Source organism: Bombina bombina, chromosome 1 (assembly GCF_027579735.1).
Source record: "Bombina bombina isolate aBomBom1 chromosome 1, aBomBom1.pri, whole genome shotgun sequence".
NCBI classification, from domain to species: domain Eukaryota; kingdom Metazoa; phylum Chordata; class Amphibia; order Anura; family Bombinatoridae; genus Bombina; species Bombina bombina.
The window spans coordinates 1,333,511,716-1,333,532,824 of NC_069499.1; the positions used below are offsets into that span (position 1 = coordinate 1,333,511,716).

Genomic DNA, 21,109 nt, shown 5'->3' on the forward strand with positions numbered 1-21,109 from the left:
TACAAACTTGAAAAAAGGGCATACGTTGGCACCAATACAAATATTACTATTTTGAATAAGTAATAGATATTTTCAAAGGGTTAATAACCATTGGGTCACTGATTTCACTATAAATATATACAGGTTAGATCTCCCTCCATGACATGCAATTGTTTTTCGCCTGGCCCAATGGTGTTTTGGGCACAGAAATTGATGCCAACCCTAGCATAGGTGACATAATTCTCATTTTTGAATAAGTAACAGATATTTTGAAAGGGTTAATAACCATTGGGCCACTGATTTCACTATGAATATATACAGAGTATTTATTCATAGTGAAATCAGTGGCCCAATGGTTATTAACCCTTTGAAAATATCCGTTACTTATTAAAAAATGAGAATTAGAGCACCTATGCTAGGGTTGGCATCAATTTCTGTGCCCAAAACACCATTGGGAAAGGCGAAAAACAATTGCAAGTCATGGAGGGAGATCTAACCTGTACATATTTATGATGAAATCAGTGGCCTTATGGTTATTAACCCTTTGAAAATATATGTTACTTATTCAAAAAAGAGAGAATTAGAGCACCTATGCCAGAGATTGGCATCAATTTCTGTGCCAAAAACACCATTGGTCCAGGCTAAAAACAATTGCATGTCATGTAGGGAGATCTAACCTGTATATATTTATAGTGAAATCAGTGGTCCAATGTTATTAACCCTTTGAAAATATATGTTACTTATTAAAAAATTAGAATTATGTCACCTATGCCAGGGTTGGCATCAATTTCTGTGCCAAAAACACCATTGGGCCAGGCTAAAAACAATTGCATGTCATGGAGGAAGATCTAACCTGTATATATTTACAGTGAAATCAGTGGCCCAATGGTTATTAACCCTTTGAAAATATCTGTTACTTATTCAAAATAGTAATATTTGTATTGGTGCCAACATATGCCCTTTTTTCAAGTTTGTATATTCAATTGTTGTATAAAGGGATTCCACCTCTGTGTAACTACATTATATGAATCATATTTATATAAATAAAACCTATATATTTTTTAAAGTCAATTTAAAGCAGTCTGACAAAAAAAAATGAATAGGAAACAAACTTCCATGAATAAGAAACAGAGTTTCACGAATAAGAAACAGCTTGAATAAGAAACCAACTTCCTTGTCGTGTAGAAGTCTCGCAGATGTGACCACAATTACAAGTGTTCCTCACTACACAGTTGCCTTTTAATAGCACTGTATGCTTCAGTTAGAATTCGTTTTAAAATGTCCATTCTAATTAATCGTCTCATGACTGAATAAATTATAATTGATATAGACAGGGATCTACCACTGTCACTGGTACTACAGATGAAAATAAGCTAGCAATCATACTTCTACCCTGTAAAAAATAAGAATTGTAGAACTTGAAACATAAATGAATACTATAACCAATTAGCACACATTATGCCGGAGTACAATATCTGCCAGTACCACCTGTATGTAAAGGTCTGCGCCATATTGCCGAGTGCCGACGTTTTTCTCGTAAAAGCGCGTCCCCGTAGAAGTCAGCGCTCTTCCTAAGACAAAGACGTCTATACGCCCATATTTATGTGCAAAACGTATGCAATATGGGAACCATATTTGTTATGGGCATATTAGAGGCACTAAATCAAACTAGTATTGGCAATTGCACTACTCTCCGACGTCATCGCGTGTTCTTGCAGTGACTAAGCGTACGCGTTCTGGGATTACCCGGTGTATAGTAGTGCGCTGCCAGCTCCGTGACTGGCTGTTCCCAAGATGGCGGCCTGCGGACGTGTCCGGCTTTGGTGTTGCTTGTATGCGTACGTGGGTCTAGTTATGTTTGGCTGTACGATTGCCGGCGATATCCCTGTGCAGCCTGGACCCCCGGAGGTAGTTGGTGCTCCCGTAGTACAGGCTGGGGCCTCCCTCTCCCGACGTTTGCCAAGCTGGAAGCTAGCTGAGGAGGAGGCCTGCAGAGAAGACGTGAGTCGTATCTGTCCTAAACATACTTGGAACAACAACCTGGCCGTACTGGAGTGTCTACAGGATGTGCGAGAGGTGGGGACCTCATAATGTATATACACCAATAGTCACCTTAGACTATCCTACCTGTACATATACACACTTGCATATATAATCTCTAACCTTTACATACTCAAAACAGGTAACCATATTTAGACAAACCTGTCCCTGTGTGTATACCAACAGATATCTACTTGTGCCTCTGTGTACTAGTTAAACATTTTCTGTGTGCACTAACCTGTGTCTGTGTACCTTCAAATAACAGTCTGTGCATTTACTGGTGAGCTTGCCTGCAGGTGACTTATTTGCATATACCTACAGGCAACTTTCTGTGCACCACCACATATCTTTGCATCTAAAAACTGGTTCCTTGATTTTTGTATGTGTATAGTGTGTATATGTATGTATATATGTATACACAGTATATATATTTTCCCTCTTCCCATTGCTAGACTTTAATTATCCTTTGTAGTGTAAGGAGTTCCTGCATTGTAGATTCGCTAAGGCTTTGCTGATTTGTTGACTAAAGGCAGCAGGACTCGAAGATTTTTCTCAACTTAAAAAAATCATAATAGTCAAATTGCATGCTCTAATTCCTTAGCATATCCTTTTTTTAAGACTATCTACCCTAAACTACTGTGTGGTTAAACACACAGAAAAATTGCTGATTAGGACCCACAGAGCACTGCGGGTCCTTAACAGAACCGCTCTATATTCTTGATTCTTTTAATACATCAACTCCTTTTTTAGTTTTTTTTGGTATGCTACTTATCGATTGTTGTGAATGAATACAAATGTTTCCAGATAAGTGGGCAAAACATTTGATCCAAACACCAAAGGTATCTGTTTTTTTATATAATTTTTATTTCTGTATAGCAAGAATACGTTGTTCAAGTTAGTATTCCAGTTTTTGTTGTTTTATGGGTAATATGAAGATTTTCTTAACGGATTTACATTGGTTCCTTTTTAGGTTATATTCTTCTTATTTTGATGTGTCTGACTTGTGATTTTAGTGGTTTTGTCTTCCACCTTTGGGACTATGGCTAAAAGGCAGATTTGAGAACTGAGTGCACAAAAGTGTAGGTAGTGACACTGATACTTTATAATGTGTTTTTTTTTTTTTTTTTTTTCTTCATTCTCAAATGTAAGTGTAATTATGAAAACTTCACCTGCTAAAATGTATCTTAAAGGGAAACTAAACTTAATACTTTAAGGTTTAGTCATAGGGTGTGTGTGTGTGGGGGGTAGTCAATACCATATATGCTCATTATGCATTTTACTTGTTTTTGTTTTTTTTTGTTTTTTTTTTGTAAATTTATTTTTGAAATGGGGAAAGTAGAAAATGCCCACACGAGTGCAGTTTTTTTTTTTAAAAGTATAAGTCACTCATTTGAAATAAGAAACCTTGCATATAACTGCCATATTTATTACTTTTTTTTGTGTTTTTGCAAAATTTTATTTTGTAAAGCGATTTTGCAACGTAATGCATATATAAATTATTTTTATGTCCCTCAAATATTACTAATGCTACTGGTACACTGCAAATATGCTGCTATAGTACTAATGCTGAAACTTGTTGGAGCATAGACATAATTGTGTACTTTTCTTTCTTGTTATAGAATTAACATTGTCTTTAAACCGTGGCTACCTGGCTGCTGGAATTTAATGCTTTGTTTTAAAGGACCACTAAATACAGTAGAACTAAATAATTGCCAAATACACCATAGACTTACAATTCAATAGTATTTTTGAATTTGAAATTAGCATTAGAATACTTTCTTGCAATCTTCAAAATTACTACTGGTTTTGACTGTTTTCCAATCAGCACTCTAGTCGTAGGGCACTCACACAGTTTATTATTTCTTTTTTTGTAGCTAGAGCGCCAATTGGAGAACAGTTCAAAGTCACTGTTTGCTCAAAAAAAAGTTTTGAAGTTGGCGGCTGGGAAGTGGGGTATTACAATGTAACCGGTAGATTAAAAAGTAAGTTATGGCGTATCTTCTTTAGAATTCTAGCGTTTTAGGATTGACCATTGGAACAAAGGACCTTCATTCATGAAGTATAAAATACTTCATGCTGAAAGCTCCTTTATTTGTTTCAAGCGTTCACCGCACTGAGCTGCTCAGGCAGCCCACAGCAGAACGCTGTTTTGTTTGAGAGGTGACGTTTCCATCTCTTAGCAAATAGTGTGCAGGAAATCCGGTGCCACACAACAAGCCGGATTTCCCGTGCGGCTATTGTTTCAGTGGTCAATTCTAGCGTTTCACAAACGCTAGGATTGACAATCGCTTTAAATTCAAAATGTAGTATCTTTGCAATAGGTTCCTTTTTATGTTTCACATTTCACGGTACTATTTATTTGCAGTAAAATTTATTACATGGTTAATGGCACTCTGGTTTGTAATATGGTTTAATTTCCTGGTTAGTTGCACATTCTGAGCTCTGTACTTTGGCCTTCTTACTTTGCCTAACCTATTTATATTCCTATCGAATGACTTTATAACGGAGTGTAAAAAGCTTTGTGAAGATGGCACCTCATGTAGTTAACTATTTGGTCTGATTTGGGCTATAAAAATGAACATTTGCAATTTATATTTTAGCGGCCTATGTGACCTCAATCTCCACCAACTTTGCATTTTGGTTTGAGATTTTACACATTCAATTTTAGCCCATGTGACCTCTCTCTATCACTAAGGCACCCATGTTATTAAATAATGAATACAAATACACTCTGCGTTTATTTTGATTTATGCTGGTTTGGTTTCTGAGATTATATACATTTTAGGCATTGTGACCGCAATATCTGCCCACTTTGCACCCCATCATGTAATTAAATCTTAAAGAAAAAAAATACTATAAGTTTGTGCGATACTTGTGCTGCGATACTTGTGCTGATTTGTTCAGCAAGAACAAACGTTTGTGCCAGTTTGATTTTACACATTTAATCTCCCCCACTTTACACCCAATGTAATTACTTAGTGAATACAAATATACCATTCATTTGTTCTGCAAAAAACAACGTTTGTGCTGGTTTGGTTTCAGAGATATTGCACATTATGCTCCATTGGACCTCAGTCTCTGCCCACTTTGCACCTTGTGTAAAACAAAATACATTAATTTGTGCTGGTTTGGTTTGTGACATATTACTGCACACATTTTAGCCAATGTGACCTGTTTCCTGCCAATATGACACACAATGTAATTAAATTAATAAAATACACCACGTCTTTTGTTTTTGTGGTACAAACCGGCATGTTGTATTTGTATTCCTAATTTATTACATTGGGGGCCATAGAGGTTAGGAGCGTGAGGTCACATGGGCTAAAAGATAATGTGTAATATTTGAGACCAAAGTGGCACAAACCTTCGTTTTTGCAGCAAAAACTAATTGATATTTTTTATTTATGGTTAACATGGGGTGCAAAGTGGGTGGAGATTAAGGTCACATTGCACATTATATTCCATATCTCAAAAACGAAACACACACACTTATTTTTGCTGTGCAAATAAGCACAATGTAGTACCGATAGTTTATTTGTATTCACAATTTAATTACATGGGATGCCAACTTCACACAGCTTGTGAAAAAACTGATTTAAAGGGACAGTCTAGGCCAAAATAAACTTTCATGATTCAGATAGAGCATGTAATTTTAAACAATTTTCCAATTTACTTTTATCACTAATTTTTGCTTTGTTCTGTTGGTATTCTTAGTTGAAAGCTTAACCTATGAGGTTTATATGCTAATTTCTTAGACCTTGAAGGCCACCTCTTTCAGATTGCATTTTAACAGTTTTTCACCACTAGAGGGTGTTAGTTCACATATTTCATATAGATAACACTGTGCTCGTGCACGTGAAGTTATCTGGGAGAAGGCACTGATTGGCTAGACTGCAAGTCTGTCAAAAGAACTGAAAAAAGGGGCAGTTTGCAGAGGCTTAGATACAAGATAATCACAGAGGTTAAAAGTATATAACTGTGTTGGTTATGCAAAACTGGGAAATGGGTAATAAAGGGATTATCTCTTTTAAAACAATAAAAATTCTGGTGTAGACTGTCCCTTTAATTAAAGGAATATGAAACCCTAACATTTTCTTTCATGATTCAGATAGTGAATACAATTTTAAACATTCCAATTTACTTCTATTTAATTTGCTACATTCTTCAGATATCCTTTGTTGAAGAGATAGCAATGCAAATGGGTGAGCCAATCAGCAGCTACTGAGCCCATTCAGATTTGCATTTCAACAAAGGATATCAAGAGAATGACGCAATCTAGATATTTTAAGTAAATTGGAAAATTGTTTAACATTTCATGCTCTTTCTAAATAATGCTAGAAAAAAATGGGTTTCATGTCCCTTTAAGCACATTTTGCCTTTAAGGAAAACATGCTTTTTCCACACTCCCTGGAGAGTGTAACTTGGGTTTTCTTCACCATTTTTCAAACTGCCTATACCAGCTAAAGGATTTCAGCAATTTGAAGTCAACTTAAGTTGCATAATTTTGCTTTTTAATCTCTCTAGGGAGGGGTGGAGGACAAGCAGATTTTTTTTCACAAAAGCATGTATTGTTTTGTATATACCTTAAAATTTAATCCCAATAATCTACTTTAGGAGTCTGATTTTCAGAATCCTAACCAAGCCCCAAAGTTTTAGAAGTAGACTGATGTATACCTTCTCCAGCTTGCTCAAGTTTGTGTAAAGCAGTGTTTCTCAACTGCAGTCCTCAAGTACCCCCAACATGCCTTGTTTTCATTATAGCTGAATTAGAGCACAAGTGAAATAATCAGCTGATGGGTGAAAGTAGGTTAGTTACCATTGTTTCAAATCAGCTGATTCTCTTACCTGTGCTCAAGTTCAAGTTCAACTACAATGAAAACATGGCCTGTTGTGGGTACTTGAGGACCGAGATTGAGAAACACTGGTGTAAATGGTCTTTTCATATGTAGAGATAGGGGGGAGGGAGTGTCTACTGTTTTTGCTATACAGCCAAACACGGGTGTTCCAGCTTACCTTTTCAATAGAGCTAAACTGGGAGCTTCTCAGTAATGTTTAAACTGTTTTATACTGGATTTTTATATCTGTATCTGTGCATATTATTCTTTATAGTAGTGTCTATTACATGCAGTTATATGAAAATTGGTTTATACTGTCCCTTTAACTAAAACTATAACACATTTCATAATTGTACTGCTTTCTCCTCCCTCCTCACACTTATGTCCTTGTGCAGATCTGTTCCACTCCAAACAGTCTTCTATTCATTGAGCTTCTTGAAACTTATGGGTTATTCTGTGTACATAGATTGGCAGGGGGGGGGGGGGAAGCATTAAAGGAACAGTAAAGTCTAAATTAAACTTTTATGATTCAGAAATAACATGCTTGCAGATACCAAGTATTTGCATGAGCACTTGTACTCGTGCAAATGCACCGATACATAAACCGGTACCTTCAATTCCTACCCATACGCCATCTGGTGGCGTTTTTCAAACTGCATGTTCCCATTTCATTTTAAGCTGGAGTAGAGACTTAAAGGACCATTTAACACAGTAGATTTGCATAATCAACAAATGCAAGATAACAAGACAATGTAAAAGCACTTAGTCTGAACTTCAAATGAGTAGTAGATTTTTTTTCTGACAATTTTAAAAGTTATATCTTTTTCCACTCCCCCTGTAGCATGTGACAGCCAACAGCGAATCACAAATGCATTCACGTACCATGTGACAGCCATCAGTCATTCAAAGATGCATACACACTTATTCTTGCACATGCTCAGTAGGAGCTGGTGACTCAAAAAGTTCAAATATAAAAAGACTGTGCACATTTAGTTAATGGAAGTAAATTGGAAAGTTGTTTAAAATGGCATGCTTTTTCTGAATAATGAATGTTTAATTTTGATTGAGTGTGCCTTTAACTAAAAATTGTTCACTTCTATTCTGCCAATACAAATTGCTGTTATTTGTATTATTGTACGTCAGAACGGGTCTTTCTGACCCATGCAGTAGTGTGAAAAGTAAAAGACTGTTCAGCTTAGCGTCAAACTGGTAAAAGAAACAGACTTATAGCTGAACATGCAGAGATGCTTCTGTTCCTTAATAAGAACTTGCCACTAACTTTTGAAAAATTATTCTAATTGCTAGATTGCCTTATACTCCTAGTTCTCATCTTGCACAATTATGCTCAAAACATACTGTACTCTGAGGAACATCCTTTGCCAGGGCTGGACTGGGAAGAAAAAGCAGCCCTGGAAGACCAGCTCATTCTGTTGAGTCAGTAGAATGCAAATGGCCCATTTTTCTCAAAGGGGATTACTGTGATACTTCTTCCCCCATATTATTTTCAGAATTAAATTATATTACTTTGTATTAAGTGCAAATGTCAGTTTGATTAGTTATAAAGGCACCCTACAACCCAATTGCATCAAGTAATCTAGAAGTTTTATACTATTGTTTTATTTAAATGATCTGTATCCATGGACAGCGCTGCAGAATATGATGGCGCTTCATAAATAAAGTATTATAATAATAATAATCGCCTCTTTAAATTGTAGCTCTCCAGCCCCAGCTGCTGCAGCTGTTATTTATTGTTATTATGTTGTTGTAATATTTTTATTTATACATGTTCTGTGAACTTTGTGACAACAAGCACATAAAACAGTTTTTTTATTATTTAAAAATGTATTTTGAGATACACTTCATAAAGAAGTGATCTTAAAGGGCCATTATACACATTTTTTCTTTGCATAAATGTTTTGTAGATGATCTATTTATAAAACCCATAAAGTTTTTTTTTTTTTTTTTTTTAAAAATGTATAATTTTAATCTGGTTAGAGTGCCTCAATGAGTGAGATAATTGAGTCTTCAGGAGCAAGATGAACGGGTAGAGATGAGGGGGGGAGGAAATAGGGATTTGATCATGATTGAGATTGAGTCAGGCTAGATGGAAAGCGGAATTAACACACCATTATATTTTGGAATGTTACTGAAAGGTCGATAAACCAAAATTACTCTTGTCTTGTGTGGAAAACTCACATATTCAATCACTTGAAGGCTGCAATGTTATTGTATTTGTATTTTTTGTTTTTATGTTTCTAACTGTTATTTAAGATGCTGTATGTAATAACATTCAAAAGTCAATAAAAAAAACTTTCATATAAAAAATGTATAATTTTGCTTATTTTTAAAGAACATTGCTCTGATTTTCAGACTCCTAACCAAGCCCCAAAGTTTTATTTGTATATCGTCAGCTACCTTCTCCAGCTTGCTCCTGTTTGTGTAAAGGGTCTTTTCATATACAAAAGAAGGGGGAGGGTCTTATTTACCACTTGCAGTGGGCTTTCCAACTGCCTTTTCAACAGAGCTAAACTGAAAGCTTCTAAGTACGTTTTTAAACCATTTTATACTGGATTTTTATATCAGTATCTGCATCTTATTCTTTATAGTAGTCTATTACATGCAGTTATATGAAAAATGAGTGTATACTGTCCCTTTAAATAATTAGTCTGTATTGTGCTTGGTAAACTGTTATGACATAAAGTAACGGTGATTGGTATCGGTGAGTATTTGAAGAAAATTATCAGTACTTGTACTCGGTCTTCAAAAAAAAATGGTATCGGTGCAACCCTACCTTTAACAAAGGATACTAAGAGAATTAAGCAAATTTGAGAATAGAAATAAATCTTAAAATGTTATGCTCCATCTGAAACACAAATTTTCTTTCATGATGTCCCTTTAAGGCAGTGTTTCCCAAACACAGTCTTCAGGACCCTTAACAGGCCACAAATTCATTATATCTTAAAGGGACAGTCTAGTATAAATTAAACTTTCATTATTCAGATAGGACTTTTAATTTTAATCAACTTTCCAATTTACTTTTATCATCAAATTTGCTTTTTTCTCTTAGTATTCTTAGTTCAAACTAAACATAGGTAGGCTCATATGCTAATTTCTAAGCCTTTGAGGGCTGCCTCTTATCACATGCTTTTTAAATCTCTTTTCAACACAAAGACAGTACACGTGGGCCATATAGATAACACTGTGTTCAGGCACAGGGGGTTATTTAAGATTTAGCACAAAACAATGCTAAATTTAAGACAAAAGATAATAAACAGTCAGTCATGTAAACAGGGGGCTGGAAGAAGGTTCCTAGATACAAGGTAATCAGAGGTAAAAACTATATTAATATAACTGTTGGTTATGCAAAACTGGGGAATCGATAATAAAGGGATTATCTTTTAAAACAATAACAATTCTATGGTAGACTGTCCCTTTAACTAGAGCACAGGTGAAACAATCAGTTCACCCATCAGCTGATCAGTTCACCTGTGATCTAGTAAAGCTATATTAAATATGTGGCCTGTTAAGGGTCCTGAGGACTGGAGTTGGGAATCCCTGCTTTAAGGTCTTTCTCAACTCTTAGGGCTTGATTTATGAATCCCTTTTCTCCACTTTGACTGCAGGTTCGAACCTGCAGTCAGGATTTATCAAGCAGCAGTCATCAGACCGATGCTTCCCTGCCCTTTTTCTCCACCTCTTAGGTGGAGAATTTCAATCTCCCCGGTCTCTTCCGACAGAATATGTATGCCCCTGTCCACCCGTGTTTGATAAATTGAGCCCTATATTGATTTTTTTTTATAACATTTTTGCTGTGATGAAGGGGCATGTTCTTTCTGCAGACAAAAATTCAGTTTTGAGAAATCTTACAGAAACCTCTGCGAGACCATAACATTGTGAATGGATTAATGGAATTAAATTACCAAAAAAATTAAACATCACAGCCATGAATATACATCTTGCTATGTAATTAAAAACTAATCTATATTTCAGGATGAATAACTTTAGATTATAATGCATCAAATATAAAATATCATTGGATAGATTTTTCCTTAAAAAAAACAAAACCATTTTATAAAAAAAAAAAATCCTATTTAAAGGGACATGATACGCAAATGTTGAAGCACATGAAAGTGATGCAACATATCTGTAAAAAGCTGACTAGAAAATATCACCTGAACATCTCTATGTAAAAAAGGAAGATATTTTACCTAAACTTTTCTTAATATTCACACCCCACTATAAAGAGACTTCAAGCAGCCAATCAGGATGCTTGTCCCAGGACTTGAAAGTGAGTGGGCATCTGTCATGTGCAGGCACAGTCATGCTATTTTTCTATTTAGTTTAAAGTGAAGGTAAATTTTACGGATTGAGATTACACATAAACATTCTTCATTCTTATAATAAACTAGTCGCTACCTTTTTTTTTTCTGTTTCTATGATATTTATATATAATTTTTAGTTCTAATTGTTCGTGCCATTTCTTACCAGACTCCTCCCAGCGGCTACTTCCGTCTTCTACTGTTCAGTGACTGAGAGCGGTCCCACCCGCTCTCTGCGTCAGCTAAATGCGCGTTAACATTCAATTTTCTTCTGCGCATGTGTTACTTTGAGCCGATACATAGCATTCAATGAAGTTTATTCTTCATTCTATACTATACTGCCAGCTATATCAGACACAATTGAAAGAGAGCATGCGCGTCTCATGAACGAGCACCCTCATGAAACGTTGAACGCATGCGCATATCGATCTTGTGACGTCGCAATGTTTGAGCTGAACACCACGGGGAGAAAACGATGATTGGATGCCGATATAAAGGGAGAATGTCAATCAAATGGTGCAAAATGTCTGGTGGAGGAAACGATAGGAACGGCGGATAAGTAAATCATAACATTTATCGCTATGTACTAAAATTAATGCAAAATGATGAATTAAAGTTGGCCTAAATTTGTATATATTTTAAGATGGCGTAAAGTACTTTGTTTAACTTTACCTTACCTTTAAGTAAGTTCTATGAAATCTCATGAGATTTCAGTAAAATCTCATCAGCAAAGCAAGCATTACCTTAGCACTGCTGGTGTTGAATGGCTATTGTTTTGGGGGGGTTCAACTTGCAGCTGAAATATAACTGCTTACACAGCACTTACTCTGGCGAGCTGAAGAAAGTTTGAGGTAAAATATCTTCCTTTTTTACAGAGATGCTCAGGTGATATTTTCTAGTCGGCTTTTAACAGTTATGCTGCATCACTTTCAATTTATTTAGCATATAAGTATTATGTCATTTTAAATAAATTATAAAATCAAAATAGTAGATCTCAGTTTTTGTTTGTTTTTATCCACTCTGATTGCTAGTCTTAAAATGACATGCTCTAACAAATGAAAGCATTTCATTGTTTGACTATTATGACCCTTTAAATGTGTGTTCAGTGACATGTCCTAGCTTGTAGTTATAGTATACTGAAACATGTAAATTGGCATATGCCTGCAGCCATATGAGCAGGTCACAGATTGCAAATTTTTTTTGCAAGCGCTTGTTTCTTACAACTGGACTTTATTTGAAAATACCTGTATAACTGAACTTTGGTACATTTGTTTAAAGTTACAGCACAAAAATGTAGAAGTCAATCATTTTAGAAGCCAGTCAATCAGCGTTATATACATTCTAATGCATGTGTAAAAATATCACTAGTTTACCAGTTAGTACAGAGATTTACAAAAGTAGTTTTTCTGTCACTGTGACTGTATTCTTACCCTTTACTACTTGTGCTGCACATCACCTGCCCACCATCCACAGCATAAAACAAACTACAAGTAAAACGTTAACACTTGGGAAACTGTAGAATATGTTTATCTCAGCCTCTAAAAATAAACTTGCTGTATAATTATACCCACTATGTCATCTCCTGAAGGTTTCTTATTATAGGTAATGAAATTTCAAGTTGTCTAATTTTTCTAGACTGTTCTGGCATTTCTCAGCTGGCACCAACTAATTTTATCTCATTTGATTCTTTTTACCTTTTATATTTGCATGTTAAAAGGACATTTAAAGTAAACTATTTTATATTAAAAATAAAAGAATATACACTTTTAAAACATGGTTTTGTAAGTTAATATAGCAACTCCCCTTTCTACGCAGAGGTTTTTTTTTTCCTCCTCTTCCCCTAAGCTTAAATGTAATATACTTTGTAATAACACATTTAGATAGAACAAGGATATTATTTTATCAGGGCGGAACGACTGGGGATGCAGAGTCCGTGACTGCAACTGGGCCCTGGAGATCCCCCCCCCCCTCAGGGGGGCCCAGCTGCCTTCAGCACATAACTTATTTTAAATTATTATTTTTTAGCTGCTGCTGAATGCTGCATACCACCGTCATAGGTAGCATTTAGACCGCAATAAATCACAGAGCATGCTTCTTCCTATGTGTGTGCTTGCTGTGTCACTACACAGGTTAGCATGGTCTCTGCAAAGGCTAAAAAAAATACAGAGCTCCCATAAATATGCAGATGGCTGAGCTATTAATTGATTGACTGCCTTCTCAGGATTTCCCATTAACTCTCTGCACTCTGACATCACTGAGGGAAGCAGCCACTATCCATTGTGGCACTAGGGAGAACTTAACCCTGTGATACAAAGCTTTAATTCTCAGTGAGTTTTTTAAAATTGTAAAGTGTTATACCGGAATTTCCTTTGTTTTAGTTTCTTACTGCCCTGTATACGTTCATTGCCTTCAAAATTGTACTTACTAATATAAATCTTTGACACTGAATTTAGTCTCTTTATGGCTAGATCTATTTTTTTTTCTCCGAATCCTGTGTTGATTGTAGTTTTCAGAAACTATCGATGTATATTTTTAAGAATTACCCACTTGATGATGCTTTGGTATTATAGAATTTAAGATGACCAGGGATCCCTATGATCTTTTCTCTTGTTAAGTGTGTTCAGTCCACGGGTCATCCATTACTTATGGGATATATTCTCCTTCCCAACAGGAAGTTGCAAGAGGATCACCCAAGCAGAGCTGCTATATAGCTCCTCCCCTCACATGTCATACCCAGTCATTCTCTTGCAACCCTCAACAAAGAAGGAGGTCGCGAGAGGAGTTGGAGTTTTTACTTAATTATTCTTCAATCAAAAGTTTATTTTAAATGGCACCGGAGTGTGCTGTTTTTTCTATCTCAGGCAGTATTTGGAAGAAGAAACTGCCTGCGTTTTCTATGATCTTAGCAGGCGTAACTAAGATCCACTGGCTGTTCTCGACATTGAGGAGCGGGGTAACTTCAGAAAATGGGAATAGTATGCGGGGTCTCCCGCAAATGAGGTATGTGCAGTACAATATTTTCTGGGAATGGAATTGACTAAGAAAACACTGCTGTTACCCGTATGATGTAAGTACAGCCTTAAATGCAGTAGTAGTGACTGGTATCAGGCTGATAAATGTATGCACAGTAGAGTTATTTTCTAGGGACTAGAATTTGACTGAAAAAATACTGTTAAAACTGATATAATGTGTGAGCCTTAACTGCAGTAGAAGCGACTGGTAGCAGGCTTAGTAATAACTTTACACAGCATCTGAAATGTTGTTTTTTAAAACGTTTACTGGCTTGTTAATCGTTTTGTGAGGTACTTTGGTGATAAATCTTTTTGGGCATGATTTTTTTCCACATGGCTAACGTATATTTCTGCATAGAAACCGTTATATCAGGTCTCCCACTGTTGTAATAGGAGTGGGAGGGACCTTTTTTTAGCGCCTTGTTGCGCAGTTAAAATTCTAGCACAGTCTTCCTGCTTCTCCCTCTTTGATCCAGGACGTCTCCAGAGAGCTCAGGGATCTTCAAAATTCGTTTTTGAGGGAGGTAATCAGTCACAGCAGACCTGTGACAGTGTGTTTGACTGTGATAAAAGCGTTAAATCTTAATTTGATATCCGTTTTTGGGTACTGAGGGGTTAATCCTCCTTTTGCTAATGGGTGCAATCCTCTGCTAATTAATACATTTAAAGAATTGTTGACTATAACTGAATTAGTTCTTTGTTATTCAACTGTGTTTTTTAAAAAAAAAGCGCTGCAGCGTTTTTTATATTGCTTGTAAACTTATTGAAAGTAATTTCCAAGCTTGCTAGCTTCATTGCTAGTCTGTTTAAACATGTCTGATACAGAGGAATCTGCTTGTTCATTATGTTTAAAAGCCGATGTGGAGCCCAATAGAAATATGTGTACCAATTGTATTGATATTACTTTGAATAAAAGTCAATCTGTACCGATAAAGAAATTATCACCAGACAACGAGGGGGACGTTATGCCGTCTAACTCTCCTCACGTGTCAGTACCTTCGTCTCCCGCTCGGGAGGTGCGTAAGATTGAGGCGCCAAGTACATCAAGGCCCTTACAAATCACTTTACATGATATGGCTAATGTTATGAAAGAAGTATTATACAATATGCCCGAGTTAAGGGGCAAGCGCGACAGCTCTGGGTTAAGGACAGAGCGCGCCGATGACACGAGAGCCATGTCTGATACTGCGTCACAATTTGCAGAACATGAGGACGGAGAGCTTCATTCTGTGGGTGACGGTTCTGATTCGGGGAGACCGGATTCAGAAATTGAGAACCTCCGCATGTTGCTAGAGGAGGTGTTAGCGGCTCTGAATGATTGTGACACGGTGGCAATCCCAGAGAAATTATGTAGGCTGGATAAATACTATGCGGTACCGGTGTGTACTGACGTTTTTCCTATACCAAAGAGGCTTACAGAGATTATTAGCAAGGAGTGGGATAGACCCAGTGTGCCTTTTTCCCCTCCTCCGATATTTAGAAAAATGTTCCCTATAGACGCCACCACACGAGACTTATGGCAGACGGTCCCTAAGGTGGAGGGAGCAGTTTCTACTTTAGCTAAGCGTACCACTATCCCGGTGGAGGATAGCTGTGCTTTCTCAGATCCAATGGATAAAAAATTAGAGGGTTACCTTAAGAAAATGTTTGTTCAACAAGGTTTTATATTACAGCCTCTTGCATGCATTGCGCCTGTCACTGCTGCAGCGGCATTCTGGTTTGAGTCTCTGGAAGAGGCGATTCGCACAGCACCATTGGATGAATCTTTGAGCAAGATTAGAACCCTTAAGCTGGCTAATGCGTTTGTTTCGGATGCCGTAGTGCATTTAACCAAACTTACGGCTAAGAATTCCGGATTCGCCATACAGGCGCGCAGAACGCTATGGCTTAAATCCTGGTCAGCAGATGTAACTTCTAAGTCTAAACTACTAAACATTCCTTTCAAAGGGCAGACCTTATTCGGGCCCGGCTTGAAGGAAATTATTGCTGACATTACTGGAGGTAAGGGCCACACCCTTCCTCAGGACAGGGCCAAATCAAAGGCCAAACAGTCTAATTTTCGTGCCTTTCGTAATTTCAAGGCAGGAGCAGCATCAACTTCCTCCGCTCCAAACAGGAAGGAACTACTGCTCGTTACAGACAGGGTTGGAAAGGCAACCAGTCATGGAACAAGGGCAAGCAGGCCAGAAAGCCTACTTCCGCCCCTAAGACAGCATGAAGACAGGGCCCCCTTTCCGGAGACGGATCTAGTGGGGGGCAGACTTTCTCTCTTCGCCCAGGCTTGGGCAAGAAATGTACAGGATCCCTGGACGTTGGAGATTATATCTCAGGGATACCTTCTGGATTTCAAAACTTCTCCACAAGGGAGGTTTCATCTGTCAAGGTTATCAACAAACCTAGTAAAGAAAGAGGCATTTCTACAATGTGTACAAGACCTCTTAGTGATGGGAGTGATCCACCCAGTTCCGCGAACGGAACAGGGGCAAGGGTTTTATTCAAATCTGTTTGTGGTTCCCAAGAAAGAGGACCTTCAGACCAATCTTAGACTTAAAAATCTTAAACAAATTCCTAGGGGTTCCATCGTTCAAGATGGAAACCATTCGGACCATCCTACCCATGATCCAAGAGGGTCAATATATGACCACAGTGGACTTAAAGGATGCCTACCTTCACATACCGATTCACAAAGATCATTTATCGGTACCTAAGGTTTGCCTTTCTAGACAGACATTACCAGTTTGTAGCTCTTCCCTTCGGGTTAGCTACGGCCCTGAGAATTTTTACAAAGGTTCTGGGCTCACTTCTGGCGGTACTAAGACCACGAGGCATAGCGGTGGCTCCGTACCTAGACGACATTCTGATACAAGCGTCAAGTTTTCAAAATGCAAAGTCTCATACAGAGATAGTTCTAGCATTTCTGAGGTCGCATGGGTGGAAAGTGAACGTGGAAAAGAGTTCTCTGTTACCACTCACAAGGGTCCCTTTTCTAGGGACTCTTATAGATTCTGTAGAGATGAAGATTTACCTGACGGAGTCCAGGTTATCAAAGATTCTCAATGCTTGCCGTGTCCACTCCATTCCAAGCCCATCAGTAGCTCAGTGCATGGAAGTAATCGGCTTAATGGTCGCGGCAATGGACATAGTGCCATTTGCGAGCCTATATCTCAGTTCGCTGCAATTATGCATGCTAAGTCAATGGAACAGGGATTACTCAGATCTGTCCCCTTTGCTAAATCTGGACCAGGAGACCAGAGATTCTCTTCTCTGGTGGTTGTCACGGGTTCATCTGTCCAAAGTAATGACTTTTCGCAGACCAGATTGGATGATTGTAACAACAGTTGCCAGCCTACTAGGCTGGGGAGCAGTCTGGAACTCCCTGAAGGCTCAGGGATCGTGGACTCAGGAGGAGAGACTCCTCCCGATAAACATTCTAGAATTAAGAGCAATATTCAATGCTCTTCTAGCTTGGCCTCAGTTAGCAACACTGAGGTTCATCAGATTTCAGTTGGACAACATCACGACTGTGGCTTACATCAATCATCAAGGGGGAACCAGGAGTTCCCTAGCGATGTTGGAAGTCTCAAAGATAATTCGCTGGGCAGAGTCTCACTCTTGCCACCTGTCAGCGATCTACATCCCAGGCGTGGAGAACTGGGAGGCGGATTTTCTAAGTCGTCAGACCTTTCATCCGGGGGAGTGGGAACTCCACCCAGAGGTATTTGCTCAACTGATTCGTCGTTGGGGCAAACCGGATCTGGATCTCATGGCATCTCGCCAGAACGCCAAGCTTCCTTGTTACGGATCCAGGTCCAGGGACCCGGGTGCAGTGCTGGTAGATGCACTAGCAGCCCCTTGGGTTTTCAACATAGCTTATGTGTTTCCACCTTTTCCGTTGCTACCTCGACTGATTGCCAGGATCAAACAGGAGAGAGCATCGGTGATTCTGATAGCGCCTGCGTGGCCATGCAGGACCTGGTATGCAGACCTAGTGGACATGTCGTCCTGTCAGCCATGGTCTCTACCCCTGAGGCAGGACCTTCTAATTCAGGGTCCTTTCAACCATCCAAACCTAATATCTCTGAGGCTGACTGCTTGGAAATTGAACGCTTGATTCTATCAAAGCGTGGGTTTTCGGATTCGGTTATTGATACATTAATACAGGCTCGGAAACCTGTTACCAGAAAAATTTACAAGATATGGCATAAATATTTATATTGGTGTGAATCCAAAGGTTACTCTTGGAGTAAGGTTAGGATTCCTAGGATATTGTCTTTTCTACAAGAGGGTTTAGAAAAGGGCTTATCCGCTAGTTCACTAAAGGGACAGATTTCTGCTCTGTCTGTTCTTTTTACACAAGCGTCTGGCAGAGAATCCAGACGTCCAGGCTTTTTGTTAGGCTTTGGCTAGGATTAAGCCTGTGTTTAAAACTGTTGCTCCTCCGTGGAGCTTAAACTTGGTTCTTAAAGTTCTTCAGGGAGTTCCGTTTGAACCCCTTCATTCCATTGATATTAAGCTTTTATCTTGGAAAGTTCTGTTTTTGATGGCTATTTCCTCGGCTCGAAGAGTCTCTGAGTTATCTGCCTTACATTGTGATTCTCCTTATCTGATCTTTCATTCAGACAAGGTCGTCCTGCGTACTAAACCTTGGTTTTTACCTAAGGTTTTTTCTAACAGGAATATCAATCAAGAGATTGTTGTTCCATCGTTATGTCCTAATCCTTCTTCAAAGAAGGAACGTCTTTTGATAATCTAGACGTGGTCCGTGCCCTGAAGTTCTACTTACAGGCAACTAAAGATTTTCGACAAACTTCTTCTCTGTTTGTTGTTTACTCTGGACAGAGGAGAGGTCAAAAGGCTTCGGCTACCTCTCTCTCTTTTTGGCTTCGTAGCATAATACGCTTAGCCTATGAGACTGCTGGACAGCAGCCTCCTGAAAGAATTACAGCTCATTCCACTAGAGCTGTGGCTTCCACCTGGGCCTTTAAGAATGAGGCCTCTGTTGAACAGATTTGCAAGGCTGCAACTTGGTCTTCACTTCATACTTTTTACAAATTTTACAAATTTGACACTTTTGCTTCTTCGGAGGCTGTTTTTGGGAGAGAGGTTCTACAGGCAGTGGTTCCTTCTGTTTAATGTTCCTGCCTTGTCCCTCCCATCATCCGTGTACTTTAGCTTTGGTATTGGTATCCCATAAGTAATGGATGACCCGTGGACTGAACACACTTAACAAGAGAAAACATAATTTATGCTTACCTGATAAATTTATTTCTCTTGTAGTGTGTTCAGTCCACGGCCCGCCCTGTCTTTTTGAGGCAGGTTCTACATTTTAAATTATAAATCCAGTCACCACTGCACCCTATAGTTTTCTCCTTTCTCGTCTTGTTTCGGTCGAATGACTGGATATGACATGTGAGGGGAGGAGCTATATAGCAGCTCTGCTTGGGTGATCCTCTTGCAACTTCCTGTTGGGAAGGAGAATATATCCCATAAGTAATGGATGACCCGTGGACTGAACACACTACAAGAGAAATAAATTTATCAGGTAAGCATAAATTATGTTTTTACTCTTGATATATCTCTAACTGTCATCTATATTTATATAGCTCAAGAGTAAATAGATAATAGGGATTGCTAGTCTGTTTATGAGGGTATTGTGTCAAATCTAATCTAACTTCAGCAGCCGTGTGTGTGTGTATATGTGTATATTACGACCTGACGAAGCCCGGTCTGAATTCCAGTCGAGCGGGTGAAACACGCGTCTGCATTGGCTGAGCCGACCAGGTCATGTGATACACCCGGAATACCACCTTGTTTGGTTCTGGCGTTGGAGACCGCAGTTAATATGGAACTGTAATTTATCTGAGGAGCACCCAACAACGTGGACACTTGAAATTGGAGTGTCCGAATATAAGGTCCTATTAGCTTACTTTGCTGACACCTGATATACGAAAGTTTTAATACCTATGCAAGCATCTTTCATGAATGGATGACCCGATCAAGGGAGTTTACGGCACAAAATAAAGTCATTAAGTTGCATGATATGGGAGAAAATGCAACTTTAAAGGGACAGTAAACCTTAAAAATAATGTTATATAATTCTGCACATAGTGCAGAATTATATAACATTATTTAGGTGCTATAGCTATAAATGCCTTTTTTACCTTTTAATTTGTTAAAAATATGGCGCTTTTACAGACCTGCTCTCTGCTGAGCGGGTCTGTTATATTTAGTCAGCGCATCGGGTCAGATGTATAGTCACTGCCCGGCCCGATCGCGCCATAGCACTAAGTGCAGCTCACTCCTGTGACAGGAGCGAGCTGGACTTAGTCTTATGGCGTGGTCGGGCCGGGCTGTGACTATACAGCTGGCCCGATGCGCTGACTAAATATAACAGACCCGCTCAGCAGAGAGCGGGTCTGTAAAAGCGCCATATTTTTAACAAATTAAAAGGTAAAAAAGGCATTTATAGCTATAGCACCTAAATAATGTTATATAATTCTGCACTATGTGCAGAATTATATAACATTATTTTTAAGGTTTACTGTCCCTTTAAGTCCTAAAAAGACTGTGAATGTTTGAGAAGTTATTGCTCGAGATCATACATTTCTTGCTAAGACTGTGCACTATTCAACTCGACTTGACTCTCGCTTGCTTATATCTGGCAACTAACATGTCTTTTGCACCTATGCTTTAACATCTTTGCATCCTGCATACAGGCTTTTCCATGGGACCGTATCTACATGTTTGTTGATTGCTTGATGTGTAGCATTTGTATGAGCAATACTTGCAAAGTTGTGCTACCTCGTTTTTGCTTTGTACATATTCAGTGAGCCCACTTACTTGTCTGCTTTAAACACCTGCACAGCGTCAAGCCCCTTACATATAGGGGTGCTGCGAGCAGCTGGGTGTAGCATGACTTGAGGTG

The 21,109-nt window shown here is 38.4% G+C and overlaps 1 protein-coding gene across 1 annotated transcript in view; it reads left to right on the plus strand.

The window, feature by feature from the left end:
* Window positions 1-1,721: 1,721 nt before the first annotated feature.
* Window positions 1,722-21,109, plus strand: part of GLG1 (golgi glycoprotein 1) — a 447,209-nt gene continuing 427,821 nt past the window's right edge. Inside the window, exon 1 of the mRNA XM_053719464.1 lies at window positions 1,722-2,055. Within this exon, the coding sequence (XP_053575439.1) occupies window positions 1,774-2,055 (282 nt within the window). The 5' untranslated portion in view covers window positions 1,722-1,773. The remainder of the gene's footprint in view (window positions 2,056-21,109) is intronic.